Here is a 27,889-nt window from a genome sequence, read left to right on the forward strand (position 1 = left end):
GAAGAGAAAAAGAGACAGAGCAAAAAGTGAAAGAAGAAAAGATGGTTAGTTGTGTTTGAAGTAAGCATTACTTCATACATTTTATAGCCAGCAGACAACACGAAGCATTGCAATAAAGATATAGCTATTACAGTCCATACAGAGATTTTGAATGCATTAACAGAAAAAAAGGTCCATATCAGCAATTGTTACAACATTCTTCACAATAATAATTTGTCATAAGTAGGATAAGAGCAGAGTTATAGCTCCTCTCAGCCACAGAGAATTACAGACTCTCAAGACACGTCAGTTCATGGAAATAGTCTTAATGCTCCAGCAGTGGTGAGTGATTTGAGTCACTGATGACATTAATAGTCAATGATAACTGTCTCATATTCACATCAGACATCACAGGTCAGAGTCCTGGGTCTTTCACTTAAATAGAACATAATGCAAATTTGTTGCCCTCATTGCATGCATTAACAGAATAATTCCCCCATGTACAGATCTTGTCTGTCATACTTTTAATGCATGTGTAAATGTGCTGTGATCCACATTCACAGCAGTGATTGCAGCTAAAAATCCATGTGAATGTCACTTTTGAAGTGTAGAACAGGATTTGAAAGGATGGAGAAGGGAGACTGTATTTCCGGAGCTGTTTTTGTGACAGAAAAAAAAATCCTAGAAGTTGAAACATGTAAAACAATTTTCTTAGTGACTTCAAATTCTGTGATGCATGTGTGAATATTTTCTACCAAAATAAATTCCACTGCCCGAGTCCTCATGCAGTTTTCAACTAAAAATTCTTCCATGAAACAGAGCGCAGGTCCCGCTTGGTATATATGCATTCATGAACATCACCATAAAAATGAGTATTTTTGCAGTCACTTCACTGCTACTCACCGCACGGGTCAGCAGACAATTTGTTACAATGAATTACAATAGTGCTGCAGCTTATGCCCCTTTTGGGTCTCTCTCTTTTGAAGTTCCTTGATGAAGCTCTAAGAAGAAGGGCTCTTCTTTACCCTTCCAGGCTCCACCCTCAGTATATGAGACAGTAACCACAACGACTCCAATTAAAACCCTCAGATGTCAAGGGAACATATTAAAGCTTAGAGTTCAAAGGCAGACACTGAAGCATCATTAGCTATGCTTAATTTATAATCTGTAATTATTAATCACAATGAAACAACCCTCACTCATGGATCTAATGATTAACTTTAGTTAACCCCTTACCATTCACACTCAACCTGAAAGTTATGTGAATGATCAGCATTCAAAGAACAAGGCAAAACTTGAACACAACCTCTTACGCAGCAAAGGAAAAAGATTTGTGAGCAGTACCACTGTAGGTTTGCAGGTATGAGAGTTTATGTGTTTCAGTGGACAATTAAGCATAACATTTTTTTAAGAAGGATTTCGAAGAGTATCAGAAATTCAAAATGTAATAATCATTATTTGAAACATGTTAAAACATAAAGAGATTTTAAAGTAAATATATGAAGACAACTCCTGACTCAGTATTGACCAAACATGTGCCTTTAATTTGAGCTGTGAACTCGAAAAACTGAGTGTCACTTTTTTCGTGTTTCCACAGTGGTGGATTTATGATTGAAGATAGCATGTTATAATATTTTGGAAGAAAGTTATTCACTTGTTATTACTTTTCCTAACACAATTAATAACTGATAGCACTAAGATATAACAAGTAATTATCAATAATTTGTACACAAAAGCATTTATACACACTGTACATGTATGTCAGTTGTTCAGCTAGATGTAGGGCTGCAATTATGATTTTTATTGTTGATTAAACTGCTTCGTTTCTTTTTGTTTGTTTGCTTTTATTCCAACTAGTAGATTAAAAGCTTTGTTTATAAAATGTCGGAAAACAGTAAAATATACCGATCAGTGCTTTCCAGAGCCCAAGATGACATCCTGAAATGTTTTTGTGTTCACAACCAAAAGATATTCAGTTTACTGCCATTGAGGAGTAAATAAAATATTCACATTTAAGAAGCTGGAATCTTTGACCGATCACTGCAACTGTAGCCAAATGCTTATTTATTTATTTCTTTGGGGCATTTATATCCTTTTTTATAGACAGCAGGGAGATGGCAGGAAATGAGGGAGAAAGAGATGCAACAAAGGTCATTGGTTGGACCTAAAGCAAGGACGCTGCTGTTCATATTTGGCGAATTAACTTATAAGCTACGGTGAGCCCCCAAGATAAGGGTGGAAGGTTGTTTGATTTTTATTTATTTATTTTTTTCTTGTATCATTTCCTTTTTTTACTATCTACAGCTATTGCTCCTGTTGCTTGGTCTACTAAAAGACAGGGTTTAGATATGGCGTTTTAAAATAGATTTCACAACCATCATAGGGTAACTTCAGTTCAGTTTTTGTCTTTTTTTCAGTGAGCTTGGCATCTTAAGCAACATAATAAGGCTCAGCATTTAGTTCAACATCACAAGTAATGTAGGTTCATCTCAGCTAAATAAATAAAAACAATGTTGTTTCACGATTTAGTTTCATATTCCGGAAACAAATCCAGAAGCAAATTGTTTAATTACGTTGTGTCAACACAGACACCCTCTTGCTTTTAACAAAGTGAAAACGCTAGTTTACAGCTGCTTCATCTTACACAAAGCAAGCTGTCCACTTGCTTGGATTTCCGCAGAACAGCAGCTGTGTTGTAAGAGAGAGCAGACAGGACCGGACAAGTAGAAAGTGACACAATAAAACAGCAAGACTTCCATGTCTTAGCTTTCGGTTAAAGAGCACTAACCCTACAGGTCTAAGAGGCTAGCAGAATGCTAGCTGCTTAAGATTTTAGTATGCTACAATTCATCCCCTGGAGAGCATGCATGTCTGTACCACTGTATGGAAATCCATCCAATAGCTGTCAAGATATTTTAACAAAAACAAAGGTCAAGAGATAAGACTGAATTATTCTGTGGTGAGCATGAATGTCTACTTTGATTTTGCTACTTATATTTCCTTACATCCACTTCCTTCCAACTTGTGAAGTACCAACGCTTGATTAGTGGCCCTTGATATCGAACTGTGACACCTTCAAAAGTTAGTTTTGAATGCTTAGGAACGGACAGTATATTTATGCTGTTACATGCATTGTGCCTTTTTAAAACCTTTTTCCATTTTCACAGGAAATTAATTTTGTTTACCTAGACTTTTTAAAACAAACTAGTTGTAGGTTTAAAAAAACATTAGTTTAGGTTTACTTTCTTGGGTTAATGCATCAAAAGCATGGGATAAGGTTTAGAAAAAGCATCATAGTCAGACTTGAAATAATTGCAATTGTTACTAACATAATGTAATGTCACATTACATACATCACTTGCCCAGTACACATACTTAACATTGTTATGAAAATAACTTTTGTGTTTGACTTTTGGTTTAATACAGGACACAAATTGCAATTTTCCTGTTGAAAGTCCTGAATTTATTTGACCTCCACCTCCACTCCCATCCACCCAATGTGGACTTTCTTACTCTTTTCACAACAGCAGTTGCTCAGAGTGTCAAAAGCCACTGCCTGGTTCATCTTCTACCACTGACTAAGTGTCGTTATTTGATTAGTTGGGAGTGAGACCAGGTTGGACATGTGATTCTTAACTAAATTGTCACCATGCTGCTGGCTCTAGAGGGAAAGCTGTGGGATCACCAAAGTCATTGGGATTCATCCTCCTGAGTTCATGGGTATTTGTGCTAATTCAATCACAGTCTATCAAATCGCTGTAAATGGCTATTTTTGATTATGTAAACACTCAGCATCTCTTTATCATAAATCCCCCAGTGTCCTGATACATCAAATTGATTAACTAAGTGGCGTAGCTAAATAGACATAGATGATTACACATTACAGAGTGAGATAATCAGCTCTATAACAAATTCAGATTTTTGTCTTGGTCTCCAAAATCATCTTCTAAAGTTCTGAAATCTTTAGATGTATTTTTATTACATAGAAGCTAATCTAAATTTGACAAGTGGTAGCAGCAACTGATCATGTGTTATTTTCTGGCAAACATGTAGAAGTGTGTTAGTAGATGTTAATGAAAAGAGCATTTGAGAGAATGTGCACACCCAGACAACCCATTTACTTGTACGCAGGATGGGTGTCATAATTAACAGCACTGGAAGAGTGTCTTTCTTTTTAATGAGTGGGGAAACAGGAAATCAACACATTTTCCTGCAGCAATGTACAATCCTATCTGACCACCAGCATTGATTTAATGTAGCAGGTCACAATTAGAGTTGATATATATTCCCTGTCTCTCCTGCAGTTTTTCTCCCTGCAGCATGTACTAAACCTGTTATGTTTATGTGCATGTGTTACTGTTTACTTAAACATTGATGCTTAACATAATGTATGTACACATGGGAAAAAGCACTTCATTAAGTATTTGCCTTTATTGATCCCGAAGTGACGAGTTAAGGGGTAATGTGACAATGGTGTGGTTGATGGCAGCAAGTCATCAAGTCTAGTATTACAGAAACAGCATACACGAGAATAATAATATATATATGTAACTGAGTTATGATATTTAGTGTTATCTGTATTTATATAGCAACATGAGAGAAATGCAATACAGTTAATTATGTATTACCACAAAGGACTAAGTACCCTTTAAATTGGACTAAATACCCCTAACTCTCAGAGCCAATCCTGACAATCCGACCAATCTACTAGACACTATGTACTACATACTTTTCAAAGGATACTTAATTACCCGTTTGACTGAAATTCTGGATGTTGCCATGAGTCATAAAACAGCTACCTCTGCAGTCTCTAGGGTAAACTGGAAGCATACTGAATTGCTGTTTGAACTGAAAATTGAAATTAAATTGAATTTCTGATTTTTTTCATTTATGTTACCTGGGGTACATCCTTAAAGGTTATTCAAAAGAAAATCAGCTGTTGCAAACATCAAAAAAATTCTAACAACGCAACCACACCATTCCCTACTAAAATGATCCATCTCACTGAGTCCAATCAGTTTGTTATTTAATCCTAACTGGAATGTGAGCTACATGGAAATATAAATTTTCTCCCATTGTAAGTTGGAGAAAAATGACTGGAATTTTGATAGTTAAAAAATTCCAACCAGAGATGCCACATGTGCAGACATCTGCTGTAGTACTCCGTGCACTTCAGTGTTAAATGGCTGTTTTGTTAAGTATGTTCACAGGGCATAGTTATGACAAAAACAAATCTGTACCGTACAATCTTTTCAAAGCCATATTTTTGTTCTAGTTTTGTATGAAGTTTATTAACCCTCCTGTTTCAGTGAAATTGGACCAATTTACAAGTGCTCTATTTAAAAGAAAAAAAAGTACTTTACTTAATCTGATTGTTATGATTGTCCATTACTTTATCCATGAGGGGCATCTGAAAACACAAAATACATTTTGATAATTTTAATTTAACTTTTGTATATTCAGGCACAGGCCGGATCACCAGATGGACAGATCTCCTCTCCTTGAACCCAACATGCATGCACGCGCACACACACTCACACTCACACCTCACCCCTGTTGGCTTCCTTGGCAACCCCTACAGGAATTACACCTGTTGGTAGTTCTCAGAAACAATCGCAACATTGTCTTTGATAAAACATTGAACTTTTCTCGCAGATCTGGTATATGGAGCAAAGAGCAGAGTTTTTCTTTGTTTTATTTTTTTGAGGCCTTGCTCAAAGTTCATTCTCCAGCAGCACAATGACCAAAAACTACTAATCAACATACTGGCTGTGGGGGTCTTTGTCTTTGGGGGGGTGGTTATATTCAAAAAAGAGCTATTTAAGCTTAGCTCAATGAGGCCTGGTGACCATAAATAGCAAATAGAGGTTCAAAACTAGTACCGTTCACAGGAACTTAAGTTGATGAAATGGACTGAACTTAACATTATGTGATAACATGTATTATTATGGATTTCTAATCAGTTATAGTGAAGCGGTCATTTGGGACTGGGAACACTGAATTAGCCTACATGAAACGACAGGAGGGTTAAGCAAGATGTTTTTTGTTTTTTTCAAGGTTCTGATTTTTGTCTCAATGTTTGAAATCCAACAACCGGTGACAATTCACCCATTTGTATACTTTCTGGCATGTAATAAAAAACAGGACGGTGCTCTATGCAAACACTTATTCAAGCTTTCAGCATACGTGACGTTCACCTCTAGATCAAAGCTGTCGCCTTGAAAAGATGTAAGAGGTGTTTAATCCTCATTTTGCAGATTGAGGTGTAAACAGCTGTGCAAACTGCTAATGAGTCCAACAATACAGTGACAAGATTAATTTGAGGTGGAGTCAAGCTCGGAGGTTATTACATTTGGTCATAAAAAATCCACAATAAGAGGCTGCAAAGATAAAGCAGAGACCATGATATAGCCTCAAAAGGACTTCCTGTTTAGAGTAAATAGCCCTAGAAGAGAACATTTAGATGACCTTAGCTGCGGAATAGAAATCTTTACACATTTCTGCAGTCTAATCAAAAATTACAAAGACTAATTTGCTCCTAAGAAGTACTATGTGCAGTTATAGGTAGAAAAAGAAACCATCTAATAGAAGGTGAGAGAGGACAAGTCTGCATCAAGGTGATACATATGTTGCGAGGACTTTACTGGAGCACAATTACTATAAAGCTGAAAACAACCAAAGTGAGGCTGATAAAATAGACCACAAACAGACAGAGAACTCAAGGACAACATAAAGAGAATAGTCTCTCATTCTGAATTACAATCTCTCTCTTTCTTGTTAGTTCAAGGTGATAGAAACAATTCCAACAAAATGAACTTGAACAAAAATTGCCTGAATTTTAATCAGACTATTTTTTTCTTATCTGACTGTTTCTGAAAGACTTGAAAAGCAATTTACGGACAAAATCAATTGATCCGTGCTGCTCTTTGCAGGCACAGTAATTAAGGGTTATTTTGGCCAAGTCAATTAAAGGAACTGATCTTGCCCATCAGTTGTTTTTCACTTGAAAGATATCAGAATAACATTAGAGAAAGGACAAGAGAAATGAGATAGGTAAAGAACAACCTTGCAAAATAGTTTGTCAAGGAAAAGATGCCCCATATGGATGTCATGTGTAAGATGAGAATGTCAAAAGCACAGTTGTTTTTTATATTTTTTTTTATTTGTTTTTTTGGGGGGGTGATGGGGGGGGTAACGCTGCTAAAACAACGGTCAACAACATCAAATGCCTTTTTGTCAGTTCCCAACGCAAATTTTTACTTGAAACTGAACAATATATTACTATTTTTTTTTTCAAGTATGCATTTATAAAAATATATATAAAAATATAATAATAATACCTAACTGACCTACAATAATTTAACACTGAACTACAGTGCGTTATAGTACTAACGATAAAAGTCCAGTAGTATGCGAGATTAGCTGCGAGACAAATACACACACACAACGGAACACAAAAAAGACCCACAAAAAAGAAGTAAGAAAGACCCTTTAAACAGAAGGATTAATTTTGGTTGAACAAATGTTTTATCACTATAATTAAGACTTCCATTTCTCTCTATATGGAAGTATATATAAAAAGACTCTATTGAGAATAACTAAAATTAAAGTTAGATTCTAGTTGCCTTTTTTTCCCAATATCATAGATACGCAAATGTACACAGTATGATCATCTTCAACTTTCATATCACGGTATACCTCACAACCAGTATATTGCTGCAACCGTACCCACAGATTAATTTTTCTGCTATACACACACCATGCGGCTATTCATTGCACCACACTGTCAGAGAGCTGAGCATACGCTAATCACAAACAGAGAAACCAAACAATAATCTCATCAGGTCTGACAGGATCAACAGATCAATTATCAAGGCTGTGACTCAAACTGCTGCTGTGGGATAAAAATAACTCTTGAGTTTCACTTGCACTGCATTCATGGACCCGCAAAAACATGCAAATGTAGACACCAGCTACCACCAAACACAGATTCTGGGGGGGTGGTATTTTATGTTGGGATCAATAATTGTCTTTCATTAAGCCCTGCCCTCCTCACTCTTTCTCTTCGCTATAGTCTGACACCGAAACGAGGCAACAACATTTGCGTTGTGATTGAGTCCAGTAGGTACCGATCCTATAGGCACTATAGGTACCAAACCCTGGCTAAAGGGCAAACAACAACAATAAGAGAAATTCTACTTAAGATAAAAACTCAATGAAATCCAACCTTTCCTATGCTTGCATAATAAATCATATCCACAAGCAAACACACACATTTAACGTCCACTCTAGGTTGCCTCTTTTTACCTCCTCAGACTTACAAAGTGAGCTGTTGCTTCTCCTGTGCTTAAAGCTACTGTGATGCTTGATTAGACTACAGACATAACCTTACAAAGTTTATTGAGCAACATCCTCTCACTGTTTTGTAAGGTACCACTGACGTTCATTGATTTGGACAGGGCATTTACAGGACATTTGTATTAAAGGTTTACAGCTAATGAACAGATTTGACAGACAAGCAAAAAAATCCACTCATATTAGTCAATATGGTCTTATTTAATTTTTTTCGCTATGACCTGCTTGCACAAAAGTAAGAACATCCGTTATCACAATTTGCTCACTGAGAAAATGTGTTAAAGTGGCAATGACCCTTTGCCAAAAACTGACATCCCACTCTGAATAGATAAACAGAGGAGCTATAAATGATATTACCACTGTGAATGTAATGTCTGCTTTGTCAAATAAATATGTGTTTCGCTCCTCCAAGAGCAGTGATATCAATTCTAGTTGAATGTGTTCCAGCCTTCTCTTAACACTCTGAATAATAATAATAAAAAATAAATAAACAACCACTGTATTTTTATTTACACTTAATTAAGTCAAGGTCTGCCAAAAACACAACAGTGATAGTCTCAAAACAAACTGTTCCAAGTCCCCGTCCAACCTCTGCGGTTTGTGTACAGGATGGCAGCGATTCTCTCAGAAAACAACAGCAAGAGGCACAAACATCACGAAAGAATAAGGAAGTTTCAAGGGATATAAATGAATATTTAATAAGAAAAACTGAGTGAATGCTGTTTCATACCGTGTCATTTTTAATGTTTAATGCTGATCCAGATGCTGCTGCTCTTAAGTGAGATGAAACATGATGCTACATGGCTGTGTTAATGAGATGACAAGCCCACATGCACATATGCATACACGTACGCTTGCTGACACACAGCAGCAGCAGCAGCAGCAACTGGGTTCAATAGCTCAACCCACCAGTCATGCTGCTATCCACCTCCACTGGGACGGGAGGAAACAGGCAAGAACACAACTAAGAGAATGGAGTCAAACAATGAGAAAGGTTTGATTTAGTCAAATGTTTCACGCCTTTCTCTGCAAATCTAAAATGCATTACCCATGAGCAGTAATAAACCAGGAGGCCGGTATACTGCAGAGCTGCAGTGCTTTTGTGTGCCTCCCCATATGATGAGAAGTGTGTTTCATGATAACTGTAAAATAAAATGCCGCGTGAAGATGTGTGCAGGCTCTGGGTCATTATCCTAACAGAGAAGTACAATTGTCTGCTGGTGGACATCCTTCCTTTGCCCTCTCCAGGGAACACCTGCTTGACTGTCTGTCTACCTGCTTGCCATTTAGATTGCCTCCATTATTCAACACCACGATGGTAGGGAACAAGGGTGTACTGGTGTGTACTGGGGGGGGGGGGGTTGTGTGTCTTGAGAGGAGCAGCATAGAGTTGTGACAGGTAGATAACACCTGGATGAATAATTCAAATTGGCATAAGCTAGCTGAGTCAGTGACAAGACAAGAAAGAAAACACAAGACATGTGAATAAATCATCAGAGAAGGGACTAATAGACCACGCACAGGAGAGGACAAGACTGATAACGTCTCATGCTACCTCCTGCTCTAGCTTTAATCATTCCAACAACCTTGTACATGAATATTCCAGTTATTGCCAGCCATACTAATGTGTGAGGATGTAACTGTATGGTGTCTTATCATGCAGCATTACCACCGGGAGTAGTCAAAATAGCCCACGTTAATCTTAAACAGCATGGAGACCTTAGGGACTCTGACTCAGCAAGGACTGCTGAATGCTAACTGATTTATTAGAGGCCATAATAAAACTGCTAGAATAAGGGGGACAGATGTAAGACAATACAAATGTGGTCTATTCAGATAGGAATTATATTGATACTGTTGTTCATCATTACTTGATATAAATATAATTTTACTGAATTCATAAACATTAAGATATTATGTCCATAGTTTGCATGTTTGACTAGCTGAATTTTACTCAATCAATTGACCATGAGTTGTATATTTTTGCTCATAGTTTAAAACAAGGATTCCCGAGTGGTGGGTCATGGTTTAAAATTGGGTTGCAGGTATATTCTGAATGGACCGCAAGTGACAAGAGACCCTTTATTTTGAAGTAAAGACTTACAGACTTTGTTAAGGAACTCATTTATCATGCCAACCAGTTTTTTTTTTCCAGGACAGCAACCATTTTGATGCCCTGCTCTTGGTATTATTTGGCCTATTAAGATGCTGTACCTTTGCAGCATCACTGGACTTGAAGAAATAATTAGCACTTTTTTTTATTGCTGTGCTATTTATGCACAGCAATAAGTTTTAAGTTTTAAGTAACTGAATTGTATTCTTACAAAATGCTTTATGTTGCTATGTTCTAAGCCCACATATTGTTTACATTTAGTCAAATAAAATTAACTATGTGGTAATTTATCTTAGGTGTGGACCTTGAACTAAATCTGGACCCTGTGGCCAGACCAGGTGGAAACCACTGGTTTAAACTACCAAAAAAATTGTATTTATTTTTAAGATAATGCTGATATTCTTCACCTACCAGTATATTAAACAGGACCTATTATGCTTCACTGTATTTTGTGTCTCTTTTGTGTCTCGTCCCATGCAGTGTTTTGCTGGCATTTGATTCCCAATCGAGAAAATCAGTGAAAATTGCTTTACCGTGTCAATATGGACTTCAAAACTGCAGTTCAGGGATGGTATTGGCCAGGTAAACTTTGAAATAAATGTGGCATTGAAAGAAAATCAGCATTCTGATTCATTTAGTGTTCCTACGAGGTAAACCTACACTTAAAACAGCAGAGGGAATTGGTCCAAATTGGACTCTTACAAATATGTGATGACTCCTGTCATGCAAAGCTCACTATTCCTTCACTGAAAGCAATAAAAAGCTGTTTGATTGCAAATAGTAGCCTAGAGAGTTGGTACAAGCACTCACACACCTGCCTGTATCTTTGTCATGCAACTTCTCTTCAGTGAAGACACACAGTCAATTACCCCCAAGCAGAAATGCATGCAAACAAACATGAAAAACACAAAAACAGAAACACATTTTCATTTTTCTCCCTTGTTTAACTATACAAGCTCCAATAAGAAACCCTGCTATTTTCTTCCGTAGCACCACACTGAATATTTAAGCAAGTGTGCCACAGTCATGAGCCAGAGACTTGGGACACGGCGACAGAGAGAATGTGTAGAAGGGAGAAAAAAAGAGTATGTGCTGAGCAAAAACGTATTGTACAGAATAATAAAAGTACACTTAGAAGTGACAGGTTTCTGTAAATTAAAGCTTGCTGCTCAAGAAATATAATAACTTTAACATAAGACAACGAAACTGTCTCAGAATAAATGTGCAGCAGTCAGGTAGATGGACATTAAATAAATTGAGTGTGTAAAAAAAGAAAATAAGTGAGAATCTGACCTGTTCTTTGTGAACCAAAAGTGAGAGCAACTCTGCAGAGTAATTCTGGTTTCGCATATTGGTTCTCATCAGCCCGCACCCAGAAACAGCCCTCTGACATTTCCTGGGGACGAATCTGAAAACAAACATCCACAGTTCAGCACATAGTTTATTATTTTACAGATCATAGAGGGCACAGAGGGAAATGTCAATATAATGAAAAGACATCCTTTGAATCAGATATTAGTCATATTTTAAAGCTTCAAAAGACTATTCCAAATTAACTTCCTGTCAGTTCCCAAAGTAAATATGTTAGAACTGTTACGTTGCCAATTGTGAATATTTGGAACATTCTTGTTAACCTTTGCACAGTACCTACAGTAAGCTTAACTTACTGTGGAGGAGTTAGCACACTTTTTATTTTTATTTTTTTCTCTTTTTTGTTTCCCTTTGAATACTGTAGTTAGGCACAAACAAACACTGCGCACCATGCTCCATGTGATCCTGAACAGCAGCTGAGGTGAAGTAGAGTTCAATATTGGCCTTATGTTTTTAATTTTATGTATCAAGTTATCGGCATATATTGCTTTTCAGGATAGTATGATGAAAATACACAAACCCAAGCAATCGCTACACTGCACATCCTCTCTGTACTAGAAATGCAGAAAATATGATGGTTTTGAAACCCCTGATGACAGATCTCGAATCTACAATGAATTTGTAAAGATAAAAGCCTTAACATAAAGTGATATCAAGTTGCAGACTTACTGCACAAAGGCCTTCACACTTAAACCTCTGTTGGATCAACTAAAACTAAGATAATTAATAGCCCATAATCATGGATGACAAAACCACAATATTTAAAAAAAACATGTTCAATCAAAATGGTCAACCAACTGACACAAAAATACAAAAAAACAACTCAGGACTAAGGCAGACAATATTGATAACAATTTTTTATCAATTATTCTTGCTTTACACACTAAAATACTGAAGGGCATTGGTATTCCCCAAAACATAGAGTCTGAATTTGTTTAAACGTTTAAGCCAGTGAAGCAGAACACAAACTAATTTAAGTTATTGGCCCAGTGTTGTGAGAAACCAATCAGGTCTATGTGTACATGCATGTAAGATATTAAGAAAATTGAAAATTAATTGTTGAGGCCTCACATGTTGCAAGCAAATAACTCATCAGGATATTTTTAAAACACACTTTCTGTAATGTGAAAGTTGTACTTTTGAACTTGTCTATCTTGAAATGCTCTACATACAGTGGGTACCTAGTCTTAAAAATTTAGAGGCCAAAACCATGTGCCAGCGACACCGCATTAAGAATAAACAAAGCTTACAACAGAGCAACTGGAGCTAAGAAACCTATATATTTTCTAAGGACTTGATGGACCAAAGTCAGGCTGAAAAGTGAATATTGGATTTGAGATCCCACAGGGATGAGATGGGACACTAATGGGATGGTATATGTGTAAGCTGACAACTGTTTGCTAATACAGTAGAAAGAAAGTGAAAAGCCAACGGTTTTCTCACTGAGCTCTAATCATTAAAATGTTCAGTCAGTACTCTCCAAAACTGGCTGGGCCACTCAGCAAGAGCTGGAAGTTTGAAGTCTTATTACCGGAGAAGTTTCTGAACAGCTTTGTCCCAAACACAACCATATGTGGGGGTCTCATCCAGCTGTGCCATAAGAGAGATCCTCCTCATGTCACTTTGAAATTTCAAGCATATGGTTGAGTTTGCTGAACACCTGTACAGATGTACATCTGTAATTAAATTATTAATCAACAAACCAATATCACTTGTGGTGTGAACTAATATTTCTCTGCAGAGAACAACATCTGTAGAGGTACCATGAAGGCTGCTCTGACAACAGCATCTGATCATCTGTTATTTTCAATTATTACTTGCTTGGCACAGACATAGAAAGTTGTTGTTTAATTCTTAGAAAGCACATCTGTACTGTTCAGGAGCTGCCAATAAACATCAGGAACAAAAGGAACAAAGAGCAGAGGAAAGGGACACTATAAATACCTGGCCTGGATTTTAAGTTTCTTGTTCAAAACTTTGTTAACTACAATCCAGCACAGTGGGACAGCATCTCTAATATCTCCTTTTATACTGTAAATAATTCTATATAGAAATCTGTAATATTTAATATTTATCAACTTTACACCTTTATTGTACACAATTATTTGACTATACACCTAAAAAATATACTGAAATCCACTGTAATTAATTAGCCTAAAAAGAAACTCTACATTTGTGATACTTTAAGTGTGAGAGTGAGGCCATTGAGGTGTTGGGTTAACTCCACAGCATTTTTTTTAACCTTTATGTAGTGGTATATTCAAGATTCCTATTGCTGAGGGCAAGTGGGATTTAATACTTTTTCAGACTTTTTTGATGCAAGTTGGAATACAATTTAGGACCAATTTTGCAGTAGTCAATATTGATTGGAAAACATGAACCATCATCAGTTACTAAAGGTTATGGAGATTTTTATTTATCTTTTAAATAAATATTCAAACATAAAGCATGACTTTTTGGTGAGTTTAATACAAGAGACCTTTGTTGAATTATTTTTACTATTTTCTTTAGTAACCCGTTATTTTAAGCTTTTTTAATGTTATGATAGAAAAAAACGGTTCAAACAAGTACTACTTCCCAGGTTTAAGCATTTTAAGACTTTTAAAAGATTGATTTAAGACAGGCCTTACATTTTAATAAATTGATTCAATGCCTATTCAGACTTTTTAAGCTTCCACAGGAACCCTGTATGTTAGACCACATTGTATGAAAATGGAGGTGTTAAACATGAGAAACGCTTGCAGTGTATTACCTTGGACCAGTTGAGGCGCTTCATGGAAGTCTCAGGCTTGAATTCCTTCTTTGGCCTGAGGCCATAAGGCAGCACATTGTGGGTGGGGGAACCTAGACCACCTCCAAACCCTAGAGGGGGTGGAGGGGGGGCACCGAATGGAGGAGGCACTCCAGGTGGAGGGGGTGGGGGAGGGCAACCCCGGTAAAGGAGGAAGAGGGGGAGGAGGGGGGGGGGCTGGCACCCCAGGTGGTGGAGCAGGGGGTGGAGGCCCAGACGCTAATGCTGAGGGAGATAACGCTCGTCCGGCATGGGGGGAGGACAGACCCACAGGTACAGCTCCAAACTGAAAAGAAATGGGGAAAAATATAAATGTCGGGACATTGACATAAAACACAAAACCATAATGAACACAATTACTGCATCAAAAATACAAACAGGAACCTAAAATGAAAGAAATGATCTTGCACCAACACTGCCAATTAAATGCCCAGAAGGATAAAACATTATTAAGTCACTCTTGAGCTAGGCAATTAAATACAAGGCTGACATTATTTCTTTTACTGTTATCAACAAATCTCAATCACAAACTCCCAGTTTATTTAATTGAAAAATATTATTCAAAGCCAAAGCATAAAACACTTTACCTTAAAGGAATGCTTCAACCCCCAAATGACCACTTTTCCATATCAACTATTCGCCCAGTGTTACATTGAATTCATGGGAACCTTTTCTAACATGGCACAGGTGGACAAAAATTCCCTTAACATCAAATATTGTTGATCAAATTGAAGTCATTGGGGACCGCATACAGCAAAACTATATTAAAACATCTATTTACCATTTCTCACACAACTCATGCAGTATAATTCAAGTCTCGTGTATCCAGTCATATGCTCAGTGTTTCTACAACACATTGCATTACCTTGTCATCAGCCCTTTCCAACAAAGACTGAAAGTGAAACTTATTTAGGCTTTCAGTGCCCATCAATAAGGGCTGACTGTTTCACTGATGATGATAATTGTTACTAAAATGAAGTAATTCTTGATTTTGGTCTCCTCAGGGGATTTATTCATAATGAAAAGATAATACGACTGCGCATTATTTTTTAACTGCTTTGTTGAAGCTCAGTGACCAACAAATAACCCTATGGTTTGTAATAGACAGGTGTTAATGTGTGGAACTGTGTGAATGTACTGCAAAAACTAAAAATCTAAGTAAATGCAGTATAATCTCTCTCATATTCCTTCATCTGGGCAATAGCGTGGACCCCTTTTCAAATCTTAATTTAATTATTGATTTATATAACAACTAATCTAGCCTTCAAATTTAATTGCCTTTTCACAGCATTTATGAAGCTAGGTATAAATCCTGTTTTCAATCTGTAAGAAGGTGAAATAATAAGCTGCAGTAGCTGTATTTTTTTTTTTTTTTTTTTGGCTTGGCTTGGCTTGGCTTGGCTTGGCTCCAGCGAATATTGCTCAATTACAGAATTAGTTGTTGGTTACTAGTGGGTTTTTTGCAGAGTTGTGAAGCAGTACTCAAGAAACCCTTCCCCAAAAAAAAACAAACAAACAGTGAATCCACATTGCAAGGAAAAAACAGACACAAGACTCAAACTGGAGTGAAAAAAAGTGGAAGCAGACAAATTACAGCATCTGCCGAGTGTGCAGCACAGTATGCTTTCTTGTCTAATACTACTGTGCTACGGATAACGGAGGCGTGTTCTCTCAACCATCCAGCAGAGGCCAAATGCTCATAAACAGTCCAGATTCTGTCCAGAACCTAACCACAATAATTTGTTTTTTTTCCAAAGCTGAAAATCAAATCCGGGGCTACAAAGTTTCGTAAATTGTATCATACGGAGCAAATGGCTTATTGATCCATGCACCAGTTTTAGATTAAAGACGCACACTAAAGGTCAGCCCTGGGCCCTTTGCTCTGCCACCGCCTCTGGAGGGAAGCACTCCTTTTGATGAATTAACAAGTGAGCGAGCGCGCGTGTTGGCAAGAGTTGGACTGACACAGACAAAGACGGTGGGACAAAAGTGTGTGTGTATGTATTCACATTGGCTAAATGTACCGCCGTCACTTGAACCAAGGTACTATTTGAGTATTCGCTCTGTGTTTGCTCACTCAAATTGAAAAATTATCGGGAAAATAAAAAGGAAGTTCTGCTCTCCTCTCTGAGCGTGTAGTTATCTTGCAGTGCCAGGGCGTGGGAGCAACTCTCTGGAGTGTGGGGGGGGGTGAGGAGAGGCCCAGTAGTGAGGTTGAAGGGGGTTGTCAGAATAAATTGCTTTTAGAACAATTTCCTCTTATGGGATAAAGATCAGAGAATCCAAAATGGCCAACATGGAGGACTGGTCAGTGTTCTCATTAGACTTAGTGTCAGCTAGCCAGAAGAGAAGCCGGCATGTCAACCCAAACTGCAGGCTCCAGTGGATAAACCCCCCCACCACCACCCCTCCATCCCACACCCCAAAGTAACAAGAACATTTCAAAATGGAAAGTAAGAAAATAAAGTTGCATTGCAATGCTTTGCTAGATTTATAAGGGTTTGTTGAGTAGTCAAACAGTGTTTTCTCATGTCTCACACTCCTTAAAGGTCCAGTGTAGGATTAAGGGGAATTTATATAATAAAATATAGAAAATATATAATAAGTACGTTTCTTTAGTGTATAGTCACCTGAGAATACAAATTGTTGTATTTCTGTTACCTTTAAATGAGCCCAGAGCAGACAAACCAAGCGCTGGCTCTATGTAGGGCCATTCACAATTTCGCTATTTTGTCACCATAATAAACAGCCTCTTCAAAATGAGCAGCATAGGAAAAACACAGATTTCTTTTTCAGGTGGAACTTCCTAATTTAGTGTTTTTATCGTTTCAAATCACCAGGTCTGTTTGTTTTGGAGGGGAAAGGACCTCTGTGGAATTGCAGCTCCTGTTAAAAACCTCCTGAACGTCTGGATGTTAAGTTATCAAAGAAAAAGGTTGAGCACACATTAGCGGTTTCTGGACTAGCTTCCCCTCTGACGACATGCCAGACAGCATTGGAGAAAATTAGATTTTTAATGTGAAACTGCTTTATTCAGTGTTTTTACCTTTTCAAATCAACAGGTCTGTTTGTTTTGAGAAAACCTCTGCAGATAATAAAGCTCCCAGTAAAAGCCTCCAGAACAATGAACACTAAAGGAATCCTAACCGGGAGTCTTGGCACAGGAGAAAAGTTTCAGCTGGTTGAAATCTGCAATCCTCACAACTAGATGTCACTGAATCCCACACACTGCCACTTTTAAGTATATACACAAATTACAAAAACAGGACATTAAACCAAGATTTAAAACCAAGATATGCAGGCTATTTACCTGGGATCTGAAGGCCTGCAGCTCTGCTTGGAGTTCGGCTATGTTTTCTTCACACTTAACCAGCTGAGCTTGTGCCTCCTGTCTGCTCAAAAACTCCTCGTCAAACTGAAGAAAGAAACACATCCAAATTACAAACAAGCACACGCTGATGTTAAATTAATGTAACTAGGAATGAACATGAGCCGTATTCGCTAAAATTGTATTAGTCCAATAGTGTGATTGTATGTATGTGTTGATCATTACATGTAATCAACATTCATTTCACCTTGATTACGTTCATTTACTGATTGAATTTCAACCTTTTGCCAAACACTCATGCATTAATAAAACCTTTTAAGCACCATACACACATGCCAATCAGTGAGCCCATCCTTTTCATTAGGATCCACAACCTGCTGCTACGCTGACTTAAATTAATCACAGCAACCAATTCATTTGACCTCACATATTTCACAAGCTTGTGTCCAATTGTGCGTGCGTTTCGACAGTACTTTATAAAGCTTACGTTTTGATCAAATTTGACATAGTAAGATACATTTGCAAGCTTTTTTCTCATCTGTTACCAACATAAAAAGATAAACCGTCATGCAGTAGCTTAAGTTTTCTACAGCGATATAGGAACAAGTTTTACTACATCGATGTTTTTTTGCAATGTGAGCACATAGACATCTGTTAAACAACAAAGACTTTATATTCATCACAAAAATGTTTGATTTCTATTTGTAATATGTTAAGGTAAGGTTGAGAAGTGATGACTATAAATTTACAGTATGTTTGGCTCTCAAGATACTGGTATAATCTTTCATTATTGTTTTAAAACACGCCCCCAGGAATTGTCACTGTTATGCTACTTCACAGTTAATGTTTTGTTAATGTTTATCTAAGCAGATGCTATTTTATAGAACAAATTAGAAAAAATGCCTTAGTGGGCTTTGTTTTAGCCAGGTGCTTTTTTGGAAATGTTGCAGGATGAAAATCTAAGTTCTAAGTTTTTTGTCAATACTTGCCTTCTGTGCGAGTTCTGAAGCTCTTTGTTCATACTCCTCCGTTCGAGCCTTTTCTACACACACCTCTGAACACAAAAAACAGAGTGAAAATCATTTTTTTGTCTTCTTGAAATAAATGTAATGCAAATCAACTCCAAAGAGTGTGTGACTTGCCTAAAAGATGGCTGAAGTCCACATCCAGGCGCTTGCGGTAACTAAAGTCTGGGTCAGTGCCACTACGGTGCAGCACAATTTGAGACACACACTCCTCAATGATCTTAAAATACTGGGGCCTGAGAGTCAGGATGAGTAAGACAAAAAGACAGAGTGGGGAAAAAAAACATAATCTTAACTGATTTAATTTCATTTTTTAAAAAATCTGTAATAAGGGACTGGGCAATATAGAAGAATTCAAGCATCCTGATATTTTTGATCAGAAATTTCAAAATAGCTAATCTGTTGATATTGTAGTGTTGACTATTGTTGCTTGTTCACTTAATGAGAGTTTTGATAAATAATTTAGATTATATTTTGAACATGCAAATAATAACAAAATAAAAAATAAAAAAATAAGTACGAAAACAACATCCAGCAGATAAATACAGTAAACAACATAAGTATTTTATGTCCAAAAAAGAGTAGGAGGAGGTGAATACTTAAGACAAAATCTACCTCTTTCGTAAATTTTATAAGAATTTTAAAAATAAATAAATTATAATATTGAACATGAATATTCCCACAGTACTGTGGATAACGGGAAATAATATAACTGCTAGAACAGTCTAGCTAATTCCATCACATTACTCTAAGGCAACCTTTAAATTAGAAAAATACTTGTGATACCCAAAAATTTGAGACAATATTTAGTTTCATATCATGACATTGATACAGTATCGATATATTGCCCAGCCCTACAGTCGTGTGTATGCATTTCTACAAGAGCTTACATGTACACAGCTTCATGTGTGAGAGGAACTGAACCCTCTGCAGGAAACTGCAGGGTTAGTGAGAGGGCATAAAGGAAATGTGGCACATCCCAACAACTTCTACAGGTATGCCTGTGCACCCACAGTCCTTCATGATAGATATCAGCGATTCTAAACATAACAGGAGGCTCTATGTCGGTGCTACTTACCATCATCATGAATTAGTGAGTCAAATCAAAGCCTAATGTTTAAAGAACAGGTGCAATTTGAGCTGACAGAGCATCACAATACATTTTACATGCTCAAACAATATCATTAATGCTGTTGACACAAGTTCTTACACATCTTTTTCTAACACATAACCCCAATTTCCACCACAGTCCCAGATATTCAGAAGGAAATGAGTGAACATTACACTAAAAGGGGAAGGGAGATGGACAGGAAAATTAAGAAAACAGAAGACAGGAGATGGACAGAAATTAAATTTGCAGTAAACAGATAAACTGTACGTATTCGATGAAAGATACTGCAAATAAAAACATTTATTTAACATTATGTAAACTTTCACTGATAATATATAAAAAATGCTAACTGTATCTTGGGACTGCACTATGGCCATTATGTTACAATATGTTACACAAGTTAAGGGTCTTTTGGTTTCTTTAGAACTCAAACTTAAAAACATTCATTTATACAGCACTTACATCTTAATAACGACTGTTTTGGTGGTACTGAACAATGGGGAATACATAGCAGCCTATTAGCAGTTGCTGAGTAATTGCAGTTAAATTGTTTCAAATGGCTCTGTTGAAAGCATTGATCGCAGAACAACCACAATAAGCACAAGGAGATACTATAATGCAACAACAGATGACACGCAAGGCTGGGAGCCACAGTGTTATTGCAAGTTAAAGGGAAAGTGTCGGTTTGATCTGCTCATTATCTTACAACAATGCCGCTGAGAGTCCAAATCCCTTCTACACCAAATCATTAAGTAATACTTTAAGACTTATAAACAGGGACACTGCTTTGCAACTCTTCCTACAAAATGAGACTTGAAGTGATCATATGAATACCATGTGTATGAAGGTGAGCTGAATGATGGAATCATTGTTTGAAAGAAGATGAAAACATTAACAACCAAATGGAATAAGGCATGTTGTCAGTCAAGCTGCTCTTGTGCTTTCATTTTTCAGTGACTTTGGAACCTCGGTGTAAAAGGGGACTGTATATTCTTGACATCAAGGATAACAAGAATTAAATAAAGATCACTCCACCAGTCAGTCAGGAGACATGCAGTGCATTAAAGGATCACATTCAGATATGACGTCTCATGTGCCAGTGGTGAAAATTAATTATATCAAGGGTACAGAACTGCCTGAGGAAAAGTTGCAAATGTATTCAAAAGTAAGAATGCTTGAAGACAACTAAAAACAGTATGAAGTGCCAAACTATAAGGTATGACAATAAGAGGAAAACATATATAATTACAGCATTAACTGTGCCTTTTTTAAATTTCACATTTTTAAAAATCATTAATATTTACAGTCCGTACAGGGTTGTGTTCTAGTGATTTGCCTTCAGGACTCCACTTGCTCATAAAGAAAAGATGACAACTGGAACTGAAAAACAAAAGTTGTTGCCAACTTTAGTCCCAATACTCGTGTATAATAAAAATGCTGTGAATGTATAGATGTGTTTTTGCACTAAAAGATTGGTTACCTCAAACCAGAAGATCAAGAGAGATCTTGCTTGCCTGACAATTGTAATATTTATTTTGATTTTCAATACATTGATGATATTTTTAGTAATTTAATAGTCAAATAGGCCATAAAATGTAAGTGTGGCTATCATAATTTCCAATGCCATAAACTTTCCCACTTGAAAAAGCACAACAGAGGTCAGATTTATACTCTACTCTTCATCTTTTAACACAGTACTAGGGGTTTAATGATCCATTGATCAGATATATCAACTCAATGGTCAATGACCCATTATTATTAATGCAAAGGGAAAAATTACAAGAGATATTGTCATCTTTAAGATACACCCTAATTTTATTACCATGGCATGAATGTTATTATTTCAGTGCAATTACACCACCCTCCTAAACATTAAAACAGTATTAGCAGCCTAGGGCCAGACAGAAAATAGGCAGGTTTCCATTAACACTCAAATTGCACAAATTGAAAATACAAATGTAAGATATGCCTAATGGAAACACATCAATTAAAAAAAAAAAAAAAGGTTTTACGCACGCATGAGGTGGTATTTCAGGCAATTTGAAAAATCCATGTTTCTCAAAAGTGCAATGGAAACACTTTTTTTTCACTTTTATAGCTCATATGATGTGTAACACCGGGGGGCGGTAATGCGACTTTCTGGATGCCAACCACCATTAAACCCAAAGAAGAAGAAAAAGTACAAAGTCACATGACATTCTACAAAACATGACTCTGTATGTGTGAATGGAGGAAGAGACCAAGATCTTCTTAATTCTTAAATGAGACAAAGAAATGACGGCGATATTAGATTGGCTTTATTGAGTGGCTGCAATAGAAATAAACCTGCCAATGTTTTGGACATCCATTGCCATGGTTGTTGGAATTTTATCGCGAGAGGAAAGTCACGTAACATCGTGGAAGAAGTCGCATAACATCACTCTACGGAAACACTCATCTTGCAATTGTGTTTTTTCGATTTTTTTGTGTGGAAACCCACATAATGGCAAGTAGGCAAGAAAAAGACAACGAGAATATTTTCTGATAATTTCTCATATCAGTGGCAGGCGTATCGCGGCAGACATTGTGACATGAGCAAATAATTGTAGAGCTGTTAAAAAAATAATCAATACAATAACACATTGTGAAACAATTTATGGTTCTACACAAGATGCCTTCAAAAGAAAAGGCTTTTAGGATGAGGACAAAATTATTTGTTCAACATCCATAATCCTATCTTGGTTAATGAGTTGCTGGAGTCCTCAAACCCAGTTAAGAGCAGGTGAAAGCCATTGACTTTACGTAGCCAGGACTGACTTCAACACAGTGGGAAAATAAGGTTACAGTTATAAAGTGAATGCACTATCACAAACAGAGCTTTTTTTCTTTTTTTTTTTCTTTTTTTAAGGTAACGTATAATCCCACAAAGTATGAAGTGCCTCTTAGCCCTCAAGTGCCTCTAGGTCAGTTACCTTTGTAGATAGTAAGTCATTCCTTGGTTATGCTAATGTTAACAGCTTACATTAGAGCAGAAAAACGTATTAATTCCTTAAAGGGTCTGTATGTAACAATCAGAGCACTAATATAGATGCAAACCACTACTGGCTATGAAAAGAGATAGTGGACTAAAGGTATTCTCAGCAGAGAATTAAATCATACTTCCTGTGTGTGTGTGTGTGTGTGTGTGTGTGTGTGTGTGTGTGTGTGTGTGTGTGTGTGTGTGTGTGTGTGCGTGCGCTTGTGTGTGTGTGTCGTTGCAGTTGTTTAGCTTTGGTAGCTGCTCCTTTACCTCCTATGTTTTGAACCGAATACAGACAACTGATATGCCCTGAATTCTGCATTTACCCCCTTTAAACTTTTTGTTCTTTTGTATTTTTGGTTTTGAACAGGCTTAAAAAGAAAAGATACCACTTTCTACACACTTTATAGGTGGAGTATTGTTCTTAATGGAGCATATGGAGAAATCCCAAAATTGACAGACCTGCCATGCCTTCTTATTGAGCTATTATTGCTTTTATTGTTATTATTCAATTTTTCGTTTGAGGGGTTTAGTGACTGGTCAATTGACTAATTGTTTCAGCAAGTGACAGGCAATAAAATCTAATACTGAATTGTTGTCCACTATTAAAGCATAAATTATATAACTGTTACTGTTCTTTATGAGCTTCAGCTGATTCAGCTTCCAAAAGATAAAAAAAGAGATTCTGTGGTCTAGACGTGCCATTGTTAGTGAGAACTGAACATGTGGAGGGTGGTGTGGGGGTTTCGTGTGTACAGTAATATTCTCCTGCTGTTAGTAATGCTTACAAAATAGATAGCAGTGATGTTGGCAGTCATAACACCAAAGTTAACATTTCATAATGCTTTTAGATGAAGAGAACTAATCAGGCCGTGGCAGAGTAGAGTGCCAGACACTTTAGGTGTTGTTTTTGGGTGGGAGAGAAAACTGCAGGTGATGCATTTCATATTCTTCAGATTAGAGCTCCATCTTTTGATCAAGCCAAGGTTTAACTCACACCCAGCTGTGAGTGAACCAACATAAAATAAGCCTTTGAAAAGTACCATTAATAGGAGATGAGATATACTCTGGAGCCATGGCTGCTATAGATGGACTAGAGATGAAAGAGACAGCATTCTCTTTGTTAGCCAATGTCATTGAGAGGGTTTAAGGCAGAAGGAGTGAGACCTCCGCAAAACATAAGCTCTTCAGCAGTCGACATCATTACCAGCGTTCAAAAGCTGCTCAAACCTTTGCTTCTGTCTGTGTATTTGGCTAAGATGAGACATTAAAATGCTGTATGTCCGTCATCATCATTAAGTTATATTTCTGTACACCTCTGACCAGAGTCAAAGCACTCTGCTCTCAAGCTAATGCATAGAGCTTATTAAAACAAATAAAAATTGCCGAAAGACAAACTCACAAACATACAGGGAGACACGAAGGGAATAAAATGCTGTGTTGTACATTAGATAAATAATGTTCTGTGTGTACATGTGTGCTGCTCGTTTTTACCTGACCAAGTAGTCATTGCGAATCAGCATCAGGTGCTGCAGTATAGAGAGGAAATAGGGCTCTGCACTGCTGTCCTTCACCATGCTCTGCACAATGCTGAACACATCACCCACATCAGTACAGAGAGTCAAGGAATTGAACGTAAACTGAAGCACTGTATTTTCACATAAAAAAGTAGAGGCTACTGAAATAAAGAAGAAAAACGAAAGACTTACGTAATTTTCGAGAATAACTGACCTCAGCTGGATGCCAAGAACATTTCAAATGTACTGTACGTTAGCCACATTTATAAGACACAGACATTGAAAAAGAAAACTTAGATCCCCTTTACACCTTGTATTAAAATGTGTCTTGTATCCAGATTAAATCTTTGTCCTGATTACATTTAATGTGTAATGTAAATCCTATTGAGATCAGAATGCTCTGTCCACCTCAAACCAGACCTGTTCACAACTATGTTATATGATACAGTGTGTCGACAGGTATCAGACACTTAAATTGAATTTTTTAATGACCGTTTCAACGTAATTTTTAGTCAAAGACTGAGTTTTGGATCAATCATCTTTTCGTTCTAATTTAAGCATTGCAGGTAAGTATAAAAGTAATATATATAGTGACATTTCAGGGGTATGTGTATGTAAGAATATGATTATTAGAGTGAGTTAGTTTGATCTACATTTTGCCAACAGGTAAGTGCAAGTATAAAGTAAAAAGACAGTATAAGGTTTAGTGGCAAGTTTTGTAACATCAGAAATGTGGAATTTTCACAAAAAAACATGAATCATTTGGACAGAAAGTAATTGAAAGATGGATAAATTAAATTAGATAAAATGTTTGTGGAAATCGAGACCTCACAAATTCAAATATTAGACTATTCAATGACTTTTAAGGCTTAATATGATTTATAATTTGGTATTTGAATCCATTGATTGATATTTACTTTTTATATTATCTTATTTTCATATGTATACTTTTTATAGAACCTATAGGACCTACATACACCCTGCTGGTAAGAATTAAAAAAAATAAATTAAATTACAATTTCATAGGGTGCACATCATGATACTGTCTGCATTGTAGAGGAAATATAGCTGTTAAAAAACAAAAATATTTCTTAAGAAAATCTTTACTGGTCCACAGTTTTCTTTGGTATATATGAGAGTCTATCAGTCTATCAAGATTTGGAGATTTGGCAACAGCGAGGTCAATGGGGATGAAATAGGCCAACCTAATAGTAGAAACTGTGATCAACAGGAAGAATACATCACAAATGAGGGAGACACCACAGATGAGAGACAGACTATCGTGCACCCTGCAGCTTCAGCATCTGGTGAGGAAGAGCCTCCACTACCTCTCTGATTTGGAACAGTTTCACCCTATTACATATTTCCACCCACGTAGTTGTTGTATTTGGATTGGAAATGCAATTGCAATGTGGTACTGATGCGTCCCTGACCACCTGCGAAGGTGGTTTCGCAGATCAAATCACAATCGTCCCTCAATGCATTTAGGGTGCATTTACCATTATTTTCATCAAGCACCATCCAACTGCAATCCGATCACCAAAAACACATTTTAATGCAAGGTGTAAAAGGGGTCTTGTGCAACATGTGTCTATTTGTAATAATGATAAGGATATTCCAGCTCGCTCTTGATGTCTTCCAGTCTGTGAGAGAACTCTATCATGTCCTCCTCTTTGTGCTCCTCAAACACCTTCAGCTGAATGTCAAGGGCCTCATTCCTGATAGTTGTCAGTTGCTACAGATGGATTAAGGCAGAAAAAGAAGAAAAGGTAAAACAGATTTAAAAAAGATTAACAATAAAAGAGAATTAAGCAAAATAAATCAGAGAAAGGCTTTAAGACCCTGTCTGACATAAGCACCAAAAAGGAAGCATCAAGCCACAGTAACAACGAAGAGCTTGTTTTAAACGTTATTACTCATCATGATAAACAGGTGTGAGGACCGGCTCCTCATTTTAATTTATTTGTTTTCTTGGCACTTACAGTAGCAATGTTTACAACAGATAAGCATGTTAGGAAGATGGTATAAAAGCCAGTAGGAAGATTATTAGCCAGAGCACTAGAAACTTCATTGGTTTCTGGGTGCTGGCACAGACAGAGGATGTGCAAACTCTTCTCTGTGTTTCATAAATTAACAATATTTCACTGAAGTGGACAACTCATTTAAATATTAATACAAGGTGAGCATGAGTTTATATTATGTGTGTATGTGTGTGCGTTGTGCTTACCGGCAATATCTCTTTCAGGCCACAGCGCATAAATTCATTCCTGATGTGCAGCCTGAAGTCCAGCTCATCAGGGGATGTTACCAGTGCATTGATGAGCTGCATGCATGCCACCTGCAACATGAAGGGTACATGGAACAAAGGGAGAGGGAGAGAGACAGGGGAGAGAGAGAGAAGAGTGAGAGAGAGAAGCAGAGAAGAAGACGACGGACTTCTTCTTCCAGAAGTTGATGAAAAGCATGCCGGCATGCATTCTAAATGAGTTATGTCCCTTGGAAGCAGAGGACCATAACTAATGCATGTCTATTTTCTCCAGTCACCAACTGGGGGGGGGGGGTGATTTTAATATTAATGGAACAACTGCAGACCCGCACACACAAAACTAACTAACAGTCAATTTAAGGGCAAACTCGCTCTTTTGGAAGCTGTTTTTCACTCCCCTATGAGTTCGGTTTACTGCAAAGGGACCGCCGCATCCTGTGACTCTTCAACTAGCCGGGCAAACACAGACAGAAAAATCAATTATTGATCAGTAAAGCAATCCGCTCATGTGTGAAAAGAAGGTATGGCAATGCTAGAGCCAAGGAAGGATATTCAGATGTTTTCAGGTTCATTGTCAATTGGATGGCATGGCCTTTTTAGTCCTGGCACTTAAGCTTAGTAATTACCTGTCTTCAAAGTGACATTTTTATATTGTAATGCAGATAGGTAGCATTGCAAAGTGTCACAAAATCTTTGCCTTGATGTGACTGGGGACAAATGGCCGTCAAGAAAACAATGCTAGTGTTATATTTAAGATCACAACAATTATTTGAATGATTTCCTACTATCCTCACATCCTTTGGTTTCAGTACACAAATTCATTTTAAGTAAAATCAATGCGCGTGAAGTTGAAACTTGCTGGAGACACATAATCAATGACAAGAGACAAAGGGGGAGCAAGAAAGATCACTGCAATGCTTTACACCATTTTTCATGAGTAAAACATCACAATATAGATGTTTTGTAAGCGTTTGAAGTCTATAATGTGATTCCAGCTCATCATACATTTTAATAATTCATATTTGTACATTTACT

At 37.1% G+C, this 27,889-nt stretch overlaps 1 protein-coding gene across 1 annotated transcript in view; it reads right to left on the reverse strand.

The window, feature by feature from the left end:
- Window positions 1–27,889, reverse strand: part of LOC121942504 (protein diaphanous homolog 3-like) — a 215,845-nt gene that overhangs the window by 141,752 nt on the left and 46,204 nt on the right. Inside the window, 9 exon segments of the mRNA XM_042485728.1 lie at window positions 11,741–11,855; window positions 14,571–14,750; window positions 14,752–14,895; window positions 17,920–18,024; window positions 18,927–18,991; window positions 19,080–19,198; window positions 24,566–24,682; window positions 26,205–26,323; window positions 26,816–26,926. Of these exon segments, the coding sequence (XP_042341662.1) occupies window positions 11,741–11,855; window positions 14,571–14,750; window positions 14,752–14,895; window positions 17,920–18,024; window positions 18,927–18,991; window positions 19,080–19,198; window positions 24,566–24,682; window positions 26,205–26,323; window positions 26,816–26,926 (1,075 nt within the window).

Source organism: Plectropomus leopardus, chromosome 1 (assembly GCF_008729295.1).
Source record: "Plectropomus leopardus isolate mb chromosome 1, YSFRI_Pleo_2.0, whole genome shotgun sequence".
Taxonomy (NCBI): domain Eukaryota; kingdom Metazoa; phylum Chordata; class Actinopteri; order Perciformes; family Serranidae; genus Plectropomus; species Plectropomus leopardus.